Source organism: Lates calcarifer, unplaced genomic scaffold (assembly GCF_001640805.2).
Source record: "Lates calcarifer isolate ASB-BC8 unplaced genomic scaffold, TLL_Latcal_v3 _unitig_1209_quiver_2405, whole genome shotgun sequence".
Taxonomy (NCBI): Eukaryota; Metazoa; Chordata; class Actinopteri; family Centropomidae; genus Lates; species Lates calcarifer.
The window spans coordinates 1-12,875 of NW_026115365.1; the positions used below are offsets into that span (position 1 = coordinate 1).

The 12,875-nt window shown below is 37.5% G+C and overlaps 1 protein-coding gene and 3 long non-coding RNA genes across 4 annotated transcripts; 3 read left to right on the forward strand and 1 right to left on the reverse strand.

Moving 5' to 3' along the window:
- Positions 1-1,294: 1,294 nt before the first annotated feature.
- On the forward strand, positions 1,295-2,026 carry LOC108887132 (uncharacterized). Its single transcript, XR_001961549.2, has 3 exons — positions 1,295-1,329; positions 1,732-1,799; positions 1,928-2,026. It is a non-coding gene; the product is annotated as an uncharacterized LOC108887132 (long non-coding RNA).
- Positions 2,027-2,810: 784 nt separating this feature from the next.
- On the forward strand, positions 2,811-3,379 carry LOC108887130 (uncharacterized). Its single transcript, XR_001961547.2, has 2 exons — positions 2,811-2,914; positions 3,168-3,379. It is a non-coding gene; the product is annotated as an uncharacterized LOC108887130 (long non-coding RNA).
- A 661-nt stretch (positions 3,380-4,040) lies between these two features.
- Positions 4,041-7,719, reverse strand: LOC108887129 (CMP-sialic acid transporter). The gene is made up of 8 exons (XM_018682323.2): positions 7,521-7,719; positions 7,061-7,241; positions 6,586-6,745; positions 6,153-6,305; positions 5,962-6,028; positions 5,515-5,691; positions 5,288-5,422; positions 4,041-4,971 (listed from the first exon to the last, which is right to left on the reverse strand). The coding sequence occupies exons 1-8, from the start codon at positions 7,528-7,530 to the stop codon at positions 4,838-4,840; spliced, it is 1,017 nt and encodes a 338-aa protein (XP_018537839.1). The 5' UTR covers positions 7,531-7,719; the 3' UTR covers positions 4,041-4,837.
- A 544-nt stretch (positions 7,720-8,263) lies between these two features.
- LOC108887131 (uncharacterized) lies at positions 8,264-12,513 on the forward strand. Its single transcript, XR_001961548.2, has 5 exons — positions 8,264-9,103; positions 10,252-10,315; positions 10,844-10,920; positions 11,544-11,605; positions 12,074-12,513. It is a non-coding gene; the product is annotated as an uncharacterized LOC108887131 (long non-coding RNA).
- Positions 12,514-12,875: the final 362 nt, after the last annotated feature.

Genomic DNA, 12,875 nt, shown 5'->3' on the forward strand with positions numbered 1-12,875 from the left:
ACTTGACTCGCTCTCTGCGTGATGAGTTTATTTAAGTGATGTTTGGTGTTTTAAATGGGCTGTCTGTTATCCATTAATGAAAGTCTCACATGGAAATGTATAAGCAGCTTTGTCTGTCTATAAGCTGTGAGTAAAACTCTCACGAGATGACTCCTTCACTTTTTTTTATCACCACTACTATGCAGATTAAATTTTCCTGACTAGGATTTAGTGTCACAAATGATCATTGTTCTGTGATGTATATGATGATGAGTTTTATCCTGGTACCCTCTTTAGGCTCTTGTCTCTGTTTATGTGTGAATGTGGGTGTTAATCACAGGTAACATGCTATATATAAGTAATACTGTAAACAAGATCCATTGTAGCATATGTTTAACTCTTGATTGCTACTACTACAACTGCTGTATCTATATTTGTTTTTCTTTTTAAGACAGATAAAAGTCAATCAAATCACTTCCAGCAGTTGTTCCAGATACTGCTCGCTATGGGACATTCCTGGGCTGAGAGGTCTGAGGAAAAATACCACACACACGAAAAAACAAACATGCGTAACACACACACACACGTAACACAGACAGTTAAATGGAAGCAGTTTATGTCTTTAGAATTTCTTTAGAATTGTTTGTTGAGTAAGTAAGAATGTAAAGTGAATTCACTTGGGTTTAGCAGTACTTGATGTAATCAGTTCCCCACCCACTACACAGCTGTTTTTATTAGAAGGTAGCGCTGAAATGTAACAAAATATATTTACTCATTTACTTAAAGTGCAAATTTGAGCATCTTGAGCTTTACTCAAGTATTTTATACATTTTATAGATGTACTTTTTACTCGTACTCCACCACATTTCAGAAAGAAAGATTCGTTTTTATTCCACTACTTTGGAAAACTGAAAGCTGTAGTAACTGAAGATAAAAAAACTTTCTTCAAATCAGATAATAAAGTTATAAAACATAATAACTTGGTACAGATAAATTTGCTTCACGACAGTCAGTTTCAACATTAAAATTCTGCTTACGCATCAGTAAAACAATAATATATTAATTTATTATGATGAAAGAGGCCATTCTGCATAATGACTACTTTCACTTTTGATATTTCATGCACATTTTGCTGCTACTTGAGTACCTTTGAATACAAGGCTTTTACCTGATGGAGTATTTTTATAGTGCTGTATTGCTACTAGAGTAAGGGATATATTACTTGCAGGTCAGCATGTGCCCTTCGGCCTGGTACAGGGCATGAAGACCCGGACCGGTGAGGTGGTGTTTCTGGAGGACGTGCTGGACGAAGCTCGGCCCGGATGCTGGACAACATGAGCCAGTCAAAAAGTACAGTCTGTCTTACATTCTTCTTCTTGGTAATTCTTACCAACGCAGAGCAAATGTGACTTTGGGGCCAGAAATGTATTTGCATATGTCCTAGTACAAAGAAAATTGCCTGTGTGCAATTTGAATATTGTGCACATGCTGAGAAGCTACTCCTTGTTGGAAAAGATAAAGTGGCTTTAGGAACATCCCCAGAAAACATGCAAAAGAAAAAACATTTTAATTGGCAATGATATCCTGAAGTCAGTTTGATTTATCTCCAACAGTCCAAGTGTTGTATAATTTTACCATTATTTTAAAACTTTCTCTTTAAAATTGAGACTGTGTATGCTGGTACTATCATGGTATGGAGGCATCCACTGTGGTAATAGTTAATAGTGTGTTTGTTCCTCACTCTTTCTGCAGCAACAAAGGAAATGGACGATCCAGAGGACACAGCAGAGAAAGTGGGAATCAGTGCACTAATAGTTCAGGTAAATCATCACAAACTAAATAACAGTTTTAAACTTTACCTCAGTCTAATGTTCAGCTAACCTCTTTCATTCCTCAGAGACAGACTTACCTTGTTTTCATCACGGGTTTCCATTGAACTTTGTTTTAGGACTTCAAAGGTCCCCTGCAGTCAGACTATAAGTTTGACTGGACAGGATGCTGCAGGCTCAGGGAGACACAGGTGTCTTCCTCCAGTACACGCACACTCGACTCCTGCAGGTCTGTATTAACTAACTGCTGAAAATAATGAACCGTGATGACAGGAACTCAACCCTTGCTTGGCCTTGCATCACCAACATCTTTGAGTTTGAACTTTTTATTTATACACTACACTGGCTGATTTCAGTTGCTAGTCTCCTGTTTGCCTGCAGTGAGTAAACATATTAGTTATCCACTGATCATTTGCATTGCTGTGCAGAAATTTCATGTGTTAAAGATGAAAAACACTGAAGTCAGATATAAAAAGCAGATGTGTTGTTGTGCTCTCCTTACACAAGGGAAAAAAAGAGCTGGCAGGACTAATGAGTAATTAATCCATATCTTAATTGTAACACTGTTATTGCAGTTTAATACGGAGGAATGAAGGTATAGAGGCAGCTACGTTTGATCCATCCCTCCTTCTTGAACAGACGAGTATCACCATCCTGCAGCACCTCCTTCGGTAAGCAAACTGCTTTTATAAAACCAGTCATCCCCTTACTGCCTGCATACTGTCAAATATGAGACAGTGAAACAATCTAGCACATGTTGTATCAATATTTGCTCCTCATTCAGAAAAAGAAAAAAAAAGATCTCCGCTTTGTTTGCAGCTATGATGAGGTGTTGTACCAGTCAGCCCAGGATCTTCAACCGAAACACCTAGTCAACTTTTTATTGAAGCTGGTGGTAAGGAACAGGATGTTGGTCATAATACTGGAACTTTAGTCACTCGGGTTTAGTCACTGCAAACACTTTCCTGGAGCAGACAGTGTTTGCAGTTGTGTTTGAACGTCATTCATGTTATCCACGTTTTTCCTCTTCACCCTCTTTCAGCCACCTGATTGCTTTCGCACACAGACAGCTGCCAGTGAAAGGAAGCCCTCAGGATGTTGCACAGGTACAAAGAAGAACATTGTGTACATACCTGTGGTTTTCCCTGTGAATGCACCATCATGTGGCTTATTACAATCAGTAATAAATTGCTTGTTTGCAGGTTGAAGATGGCACTCAGCATAAAAACAATTCATCAATTAGTCCAATGTCTGCATCAAATAGAGAAAAGTCTGCCTTTATTACTGCTAACCAAAATTAAAAATTAAATGTATATATTTAAAAATTGAGTGTTATCTCGTTTAACCTAATGTCAACAGGCAAGGTTACGACTGTTCAACGGAGCCTGCTCAGTACTGGCCAATGGGATGAGGATCCTCGGCATCACACCGGTTGATAAAATGTGAAACTCACCAAAGGTTGTACTAACTCTACAAATGTTATTTCACTGTTGATAATACAGGTGTAATTAATTTGTACTGTAAATAAGCAGCCTTACATTTTAAATTAAATATTATCCTCCTTAATTGAACTCCATTTCACCTGCTATTGTCTTAGATATTTTCCACTCACATACATCGTGATTAGGTGTATATCAAAACAAGGACGCGAGTCACTTGGTTTGTAAAACAAGACTTGAGAGATGTAACTCAACTCCTTTTATTTTCATGACTGATACATGGATGACGTAAATGCTAGTGGGTGCTGTCATAAAATAACATGCGTGTTCATGTAAAACTGGTAAAACTGGTTCAGGTTCATTACTGATATTTTCATAAGGATCAACTGTAAAACAATGAGTAAAGTAATTGTGTTGTTTCTACAAATGGGAATAAACAAAATCTTAATGTATTTAAAATCTAAATAGTGATTGTCAGTCATCTGCTAATTTTAAATGGGATTAAGGATAATCCCGGTATTATAATATGAACCTCAGCTAAACAACTTAAGTATGAACTTTCAACTTCAACTATGAAGCCAACAGCACAATAACTTGTTAAGAACTAGCTCTCATTACAACTCAAACTACAGCACTTCAGCATGTGGGAGAATCCAATACTTGACAGGCCTCCTGTGCCTAGTCAGAGTTGCAGAGATATTTTTTTCAGGGAGGGGCACATCGGTAGGATTGTGTGTGTGTGTTCTGGAACAAAACTTAGAAAAAAAAAAAAAACGAAAAACAAAACTAACCGTCGCTTTTAATACATTTCAGTTTTAATAAAAGCTTTAAAATGACTTTCAGTGCAGGATCTGACACTGATACAAAAGACACAAGACACTGAAGAGATAATATAAACATAATCACTCGTGCAGTCGGTCGTCACTCTTCTTTCAAGTATATTTTCCTGTAATTTGGCCACATTCAAAATCAGCACTATGTGATACAGACATAATACACGTTGCACCGTTTAAAACAGACTAATTACTAATTGAGCAAAAAAACTCCATGATAAGGAGTTGTGATATTTATATGCCTCCTATAACAGATATATGAAGGCATCAAAGTAACAAGGTGCTGTTACTACCAGTCGCTCCAGTGAGGCTGAAGATTAATGACAAGACTTCAGTGATTGCTTTACATTATTTACAAACTTTAAAACCCAGCTAACTGTAAGGGCCAGTTTAAAAAATTGTCTATTTATTGTTATCAACTAAAAGATTCTTCCGTCTGGAATTTAAAAAAAACAGTTATTTCTTTAAATCATCTTTAAATCCATAGTACTGTCACCAGTCCTATGTGAGTGGAAGTAGGCTGGACCAAAAGAGCAGACCTACATTCAAGTGGAACAAAAACTGTCATCTGTGTGATGAACTGAACACTGAGTCAGCCCAACTGAGTGTTCATTTGGAAAAATAACTGAATTGGCTCCTTAATCTCTCCAGTGCAAGAGCTTTTTTTTTTATGTCCCCAGAAACAGTGATCCCTCTACCCTCAGAAGCACACCTGGTCCGTCAGCTATAGAAGTGTCTCTGCTGCAGGTCAGGCCTCTCACACAGTGATCAGTCTCTGTTTGGATTCCTTGTCTGCGTCTTGCAGGGTCAGCTTAGATGTGTCTTGCTTTGGAATTCCATATAAGTAGATGGAAACACACACGAGGAGGGCACCAGAGGCAAATGTGATTGCTGCACAAGGAGGAAAAAAGCAAAATGAGACATTTCCATAACTGAATGATTTGGAATGGTTTCAACAAAAAACTTTGTAAAGGCACAGTTTTTTAAAAAACTTTTTAAACAGAAAATACATTGTATCACAGTTCTGTCTTTCCATAGCATGATAAGATATTGTGGACATTTGTTAGTTTCTCAGTGAGAAACACACAACTCATGAGCTGCAACATCACCTTGTGTGCCAGCTGGACAGCAAAAACTATATAAAAGAAAATAATTCTTAGTCATCAGCAGGCTATAGCAGTAATGTGGTTATGTGAGACTAACTTACTTATCTGTAGTCCAAACAGAATGACGGATGCCACAGTTGAGATAACAATGGCAGCTGCAGCAGAGAAGCCCTTCATGATGTTGTCTGTGTATTTAACCACTATCGACGTGTACAGACCTCCCACGCTGGCAAGGACTGGCCGCACAAAGAGAACAAATAATAGCTGGAGTATTGTGAAAAAAGTGACAGAATAAAAATAACATCCTCAGGATTTTCGCTGTACTTACATATTACGAAGCACACCCAGAGTGTATAGCCAAAAAAGAAGCCTTTTTCCAAGACTTTTTCGCCATCCGTCATGTAGACACCAATCAGTGTCACCAAAATGCCGGACAGGTACATCTGTATGTTCCTCACCCACAGCGACGTGTCAGAGCTCTTCAACACCTTCTCAAAGTATACACCTCAATCAGAACATAGACACAAAATGTTAGGTGCAAGTTAAAAAGATGACACCTCCACTGTAACAGCAATGCAAGTTAAGTTTACTTTTAGCAACTTGTGATGAAAAATGACATCAGCTGTTATCAGTTTCATGTTTCAGTGGTTGGTGAATACTTTGTGCAGTGTGTTTTTTTTAGTTACTGAAAGTATTTGTTTTTTGTGTGGTAGCTAAATCAATGTAAGACTTGAAAGGTTAAAGTTATTTCCACAGAATTCAGTCCCAATTTTACCTGCAAATCCCGAGCAAAGGACAGCAATAGCAATGGCCATGAAGCCAAGAAAAGGGTTTTGCTCAACCTGGGAAAAGAAAGAAATGACATGAGCCACCAGACAGATGATGTTGCCTGTTGCTTGAGAAGATACAGGTAAGAAGAAGCCAAATCCATGATAGGATTTAAATTTAATCTTGTTCCACCCTTACCTGGACTTTCGTTGCTTCTGCAGGTTTCCACTGTACGAGTGTAACGCCCCCGCAGAGCATGAAGACCGAGAACCACTGCAACTGGCTGAGAGAGCGGTTCAACATGAGGACTGTACACAAGGCCGTGCATGGGATCTTCAGCTGATAGGTCACCTACGCGGGAAAACACAAGTCAGGCCCAACAGCTATTGATTTTTTTAACCTATTTATAAAGGGAAGAGGGGGTGAGGGGTTTCCTGCATTCTACCCTAAAACCAAAAGCCATGTCTCAGCCTCCCCAGTGTGATGTCTATAATTTATTTGTCTCCCTGATGCACCCTTTGTTGCTCTCTCTATCGCTGCTGTTACAGTCCATGGGTGCAGCACCTATCAGACAAGTTAGCCAGCTAACCACACCAGATTATTAAATTCAGCACACACAAAAAACTCATACCTGATAAACTGCTGCATCAAGGTTACTCAGTGCAAGAAAGGCCATGTTATTCTGAATTGCATACACTACAGAGGGCACGCTCAGCTTCAGCAACTCTTTTGGGCTGTAGAACACATGTTCCACAATGGAGTTCCTCAGTCTGGTGGGGCTTCCTGTTTCTCTGTGAGATAAGACATAAAAACAGACTGATGAAGAAGATACTTTAGATGATTTGCTTGACAGACATTAATTCTGCTTATGGAAACTGGTGAATCACTGATCATTTAAAGATGTTTCCTTGTTTTACTTGTGAAAAAAAAAAGATGTCATCCTTTGGCTTTAATGGAATATAACAAGTATGGGTTTCTGACATTTCATATAGCAAATAGCGGAGTAAAAGTGGTTAATCTACAAACTTTGAGGAATGAGGAAGCGTTTTACAGGGGTAAATGTAAAAGCCGTTCTCATGTTCAGAGTAACAGTGACTGACACTTACTTCGCCAGCATCCCCAGACTCAGTATTAATTTAATGACCTCGGTGATGCACACTGCAGTTGTGGAGAAGTACATATCTCCTGATGAAATGGTCCTTGTGTATCGCAGTGCCACTGTGTATGTGGCTGCCACCAAAGTCATCACCGTCAGGCAGTACAGCTTGAAGATCACACTCACATTTTCTGAGAGAAGAAAGCGGCAACTTAAGATACTTAGCTAACGGCCATTACCTTACATGTTTCATATGAAACTACACCAACAATAGGCGACAATTTAACAGCTACAGCAAGTGCTGAATTTACGTTATTATATATACACTATTAATAGCAAACCTGTAAATGACACGTGACTAGTGCCTAGCTTTTCAAATAACCTAAATTTTGTCTTCTGCCCCGTTTTCTCTCTAATGTACAGCTAACAGTAGCCTCTCATGCTAGTTAGTAGCCACTGGTAAAACTCACCGCCGGCCATTGTTGCTCTGGTTTGTGTCCGTCCAAGAGGAAAGCAAGTCGGTTATCCTGCTCACGTTACATGTCATTAAACCCTACACACACTCGCAGTATGGATTGAGGAATGCTGTCGGACCTGAAACACGCCGACTGTCTAATTTGGAGTTCTTTGCCTGGCGTCATACTGCCTGCATTTCCCAGAATGCCGCGGAAATCGATGAACTCGAAGGGTGGGTTTGTTTTCATTACCACAATATGCCGTCGGTTTGTTAAAGGTAAAACTGAATGAATGACTCAAAGCCGAGCCTTCATTTTCACACAGTATGATATTTTGATTTTGTGGTTTAGCGTTGCATTTATCACTTTGTCACTCATATATCTCTGATATAGTCATTCATTTTAGTTTATTTCTATGTCTCTAAATATTAACGTATATCGTGTCCATTTGAAGGGGTATTTTTATTTTTTAATATTTTTTTTTATATTTGAAGATTAGGTTATATTACTATTTTGTTTTATTTTATTTTTATCTTATCGTTATGTTATTCTATTCCTCTTTATTCATCTGTACTTGTGAAATGGAGCACTGCAATGCAAGAATTTCCCGCAAGAAATTAATAAAGGTATCTGACTCTGATTAACATATTAGCCTCATAAGGATTCGCTGATATGACACTGTAGGTGATTTTTTTCATTACCCACAACAGTTTTCTTCAGGGTATTTAAATTTGTAGTTCATGTACATTATATGTGACAGTGAATGTGATCTGTGCAGTGTCTTATCTTTTTATATACAGTCTAAGGTGACTTCAGCTCATTAAACCTCTCATCCGTTCACATTTATTTATCTATTCAAGGCTTAAACTGTCTCAGTGTGATAAATCCTCATCGTGGAGAAGATCACGGATGGAGCTGGTCGCGGTGATGAAGCGGGACCTGCAGTACCTCCACCTGAAGTTCACGGGGATGCTGATCATCTTCTCCTGCGTTACCAACAGGCACCAGTGTTGGACTGTTAAATAAAAAGTTAAACAAATAGTGTAAAAAAATACATTTGAGACCCTTAACCCCATTATCAAGGGCAATTAAGTTGCTGTAACTAACTGCAGTGTACATATATGTTGCAGGGACATGCTCATTAGCTTGGCTATTACAAATTACATGTGGCTCATGTCCAATTTGTCAGAAAACAGTCACATTTTGTGAACCGATGATGCGTCTGACGCATGGCTGTCCGCCAGATCTCATAAGTCTTCTCTCAGTCTTTACGGTGGATGAATTTTAAGACCAATCAGAGGCAGTTGCCAAGCAAGAATGAACCGGCCAATCAGCATTTTTCTGCCAATGTTAGCTGACGTATGTCGTCATTGGTTGCGACGTGCCTCGTAATTGGCTATGACCTGCTGGGAGGAGCCAGAGAAACGGAGAAACGAAGTAGGAAAACAGATTTAAACCAACGCTGAAACAGTTGCCTCTGTTTGCAAGTACTGTGAGAAAACGCCGTTGCCTGATACGTCTGAATGTTAAAACAAACTGGAGCTGCTTTTTGTCGAACACGAGTGAGACTGGACGCTGAACACACCTGCAGTGCAAAGGTAAGGCCAACAGTTAGCGGCTAGTGTTAGCGTTAGCATTATGGTAGAGCGTTAGCGTTAGCATTAACATTACCTCGTAATGAAAACTTTTAATTCGATTTTTTGTCGTTAATATCGCCTGGGTTGGAGTGTGTTTGTGATTATGTGACTGAGGCGTCTCTGACATGAATTGTGGGCACCTGACGTGGACGGTTGATAACACAATGGTGATCTGTGTAAATCCGTTTGTATTTGTTTTTACGGACATTTTTCGTCTCTTTGTCATTTTGTGTCTCTACCTGGCTGTTATACACGTGGGCATTAGCATTAGTGGCGAACGTTAGCATCAGTGTTGAGGTTCGGTTTTATTGGGTTAAAGTGGGTTTGTGTTTCTGTGACTAAAGTGTCCCTAACGTGAGTTGTGGAGGATGGTAACTGTTTAGTAGTCAGTTTGTCTGTTTTCAACACCGTCTGCTTCACTTTATAATTACTTTGCAGACATTTTACTGCTTCTTTGTGACTTTGTGCTCCATTTTGGTCTTTGTAAATCAGTTTATGGCGGATTATCATGTCGATGTGACCATTATGTGTCTGTTTTCGGTGGTATTGCCTCGTTTTGCGTCTCTAGCTGGCTGTTCTACATCTACATATGGTCACCTCTCCGTTGTTTTAGATTTGTGTCTATTCCAGCTCATTTAACTTTTCTTTGTGCCCATTTTGTGTTTCAGTGTGGCAGTTAAGCATCTCATTGCAATCGTTTTGCGACTCAGTTTTTTTTTTTTTTTTGCCCCTTTTTCATTTTGTGTGTCTTTGTAGTTTTGTGGCAGTAATCTGTCCATAGCCATCCACTAATCCTCTGCTGTGTATATCCCCTGTTGAAACTTTATTGAGCTCAGTTTTGTCTTAAATACTAGATAGAAAATGTGTGAGCTGAGATTATGATTAGGAATTATTAGAAAAACTATTTTAAATTTAGCTTTTCTCTCTGAGATCAACAAAGTCATATTCTAATTAATTTATTCACTTCAAAACTCAAAGTGTGATTGTCAAGGTTCTAGTATTTAGCTTTCAGTGTTGTATTCTTCTACACTGTTCAGGTTTTGGAGGTGAACTTTTTTTAAAAATTAATTAGGTTATTTGTTTTTCAAATGTTGTACTTGTGTTTCCAGGTTTGCTGGTTCAGATGCTGCAGCCTGGACAGAGACACCAGCTCTCACCTGACAAACCAAACAGGTATATGTTCTAAAGATTTACCCAGTTGGAAAAAATGTGTTGATGAGCTGAATTATATATGTTAGTAGCTGTTGTTAAAATCCTTGATATTTAATTAGTTTAGTGTTGTATATAATAATAATGGATTAGTAGTGTCAGATTTGTCAAAAACAGTACTGAGTGAGTTAATTTTCTGCCTGTGGACTGAAGTATAATTAAAATTCCATTTTAAGGTAAAAGTTTTTATTATGCAGGTCACATTAATAACACAATCAATTGACAGACAATTGATATAGAAATTTAAAAATCATTTTAGTTAATTTTTTCCCAAATATTTATTGTTATTGATTCTTAAAGATGTGATGCTTTTTGTCATGTGTCATATGTGACAGTAAACTATACAGTAACAGACAGTAACTCTATTGTGTGGAAAATGTACTGGGTCAGCTGTAATGTTGACTATTCATGTGTGGTTTAATGGTTAAACTGTTAATGAGGAATAGGTCATAGTGTATTGATCATTTTCCTTTGTATATTTCTCTCCTCCAGGTGTCGCCACTTTGTCCACAATCGCATTCTCTTTGTACAATGAGGAAGTTCTTTGAGACCAGGACAGAGGCCTCCAGGTAATTCAGAAACAGCTTTACATCAGCTGTCCAACACAAACCACTGATATAAAACTGTTTATGTTCAGTAATTGATCTGAAGTCTGAATTGTTTGTCACAAAAAGACAGAACTCACTATTAAAGTTTATTTACATAGTTAATGAATATAACAATTTTCATAAAGAAAATGAGGAATTGAAACATCAGCTCTCTTTCTTTCTCTCTGTCTTACTGATTAGTGAATAATAAAAATGTGAAGAACTTATTCAGTTCAGTGTCACGCTAGAAACTGTCATTTTGCTTCATTTTTGGCTTCTATCAACTAAATTTAGTTCCGATTGTAACTGACTGGAAAAACAAACATTTCCATTCCCTGCTGTTGTGTGAATATCAGGAGCTGGTGGAGTCAGTTCTCCAGTCAGAGCAGCTGCTTTTTTGTGTAAAAAGCAAATTTAACTCTTGGACTAGTTGTGATTAATCCAGAACCAGTTAGTCCACACTCTGGTTTCTTTGTAGATTTAGTGCCTTTTACTTCTCTATCTTTTGACAGTTTGAAGTTCAGTACCCAGAAACTCTGTGCTTTTTATTTTGAAGTGTTAAAACTCACATCTTTATATAATGTTTGTTGTGTTTTTCTCCTCAGGATTCAAACTTAAACCATTAAAGCACAGAGAGAAGAGAGAGACGTGAAGACATTTCCAGAAGGTCAGTGTTCTTTTATTCTTTTCAATCTGACTCTGCAATAAAATGATTTGTACATCAGTTTTAAAACAGAGAAATTATTTTATTCTAGACATTTATCTCACAGCAAAGATAACATCTAACATTTGACCACAAGGAAACACTTGTTAGAGCTGGTTTAAGTAGTTATGAGCACATTTTCCAAAGAAGAACATGTCTACTAAGCATCGTTGTGATCATTTAACTGCTTGTGATACAATTATTAATTAAATAGTTCCATTATAAGCAGTTGAACATTCTCACAGGTGCCTAATTAAGACATATTAGTCTTTGGAAAATGTGCCCATGACTACATTACAGATGGTAGAGAAAAACAAGTTGTTTTCACTTGAACAACAGGAAACCAATACTGTTTACAGCAGGTAGATGGTGGAGGTTTTTTTATCCAATTAACAGCCTCGTCACACTTCTGTTTTCTTTCATCCACTTCAGGTCTTCAGCTGCTGTCGTCGTCTTCTCCTGCTGTGTTATCAGAAACACGTTAATCACTTTTTATGCCTTATTGTACTATAACATGTGGCTTATGACAAAATATCTTAAAGCAGCAATCTTACAATCTTTACATCTCATTTTTACTGACAGTGTTTTTTATGGTAAATCTGTTGTTTATACATTGTATAAATATTTGTACTTGTCTTGTTCTTTACAGTTTTGTAGTAATGTCTGGCAAAAGAATTTCCTTCGGGATTAATACAGTTCTGTCTTATCTTGTGTTCATTATTTCATTTTGGTATTTTGCCATTTCAAACAGTGCAATCAGTATATAATTTTTACATATTGTTATACATTATATCTTGTCTTGTTTACCTTATTCATTTATCTATTTTTGCTGCTGCAACACTGACTTATTTTACTCTTACAAATAAATACTTCTGAACACTGAATATTTTGCCGTTCTGTTTAATATTGAATGAATTGTATTGGATGAATATTGAATATTTGTAGCCGAGGGTTAGGGTTACGGTACAGCTTTTTTGCCTTTCTTTGCTATGACTGTTTATCACATTATTTTGACACCATACTATACTATTGACATTTTTGACAAATTTGACATTTTCTGATGGATTTTGACAACATTCTATTCTGACTTTTTTTTGACGACTTTTCATGCCTTACTACACTATGACATTTTTTGACCATTTTTTGCGTCCTTACTATACTGACATTTTTGGCGGTTTTTGATGTAATACTATGACTTTTTTTTTTTTTTTTTTTTTTTTTTTACCATTTTTGA

What these genes read in the sequence shown, in the direction of transcription:
- LOC108887129 (XM_018682323.2), bottom strand. An exon ending in AGTCTGGGGATGCTGGCGAA is followed by an intron (nt 6,746 to 7,060) that starts GTAAGTGTCAGT and finishes CTTATCTCACAG; the next exon opens with AGAAACAGGAAGCCCCACCA. An exon ending in TTGATGCAGCAGTTTATCAG is followed by an intron (nt 6,306 to 6,585) that starts GTATGAGTTTTT and finishes TTTCCCGCGTAG; the next exon opens with GTGACCTATCAGCTGAAGAT.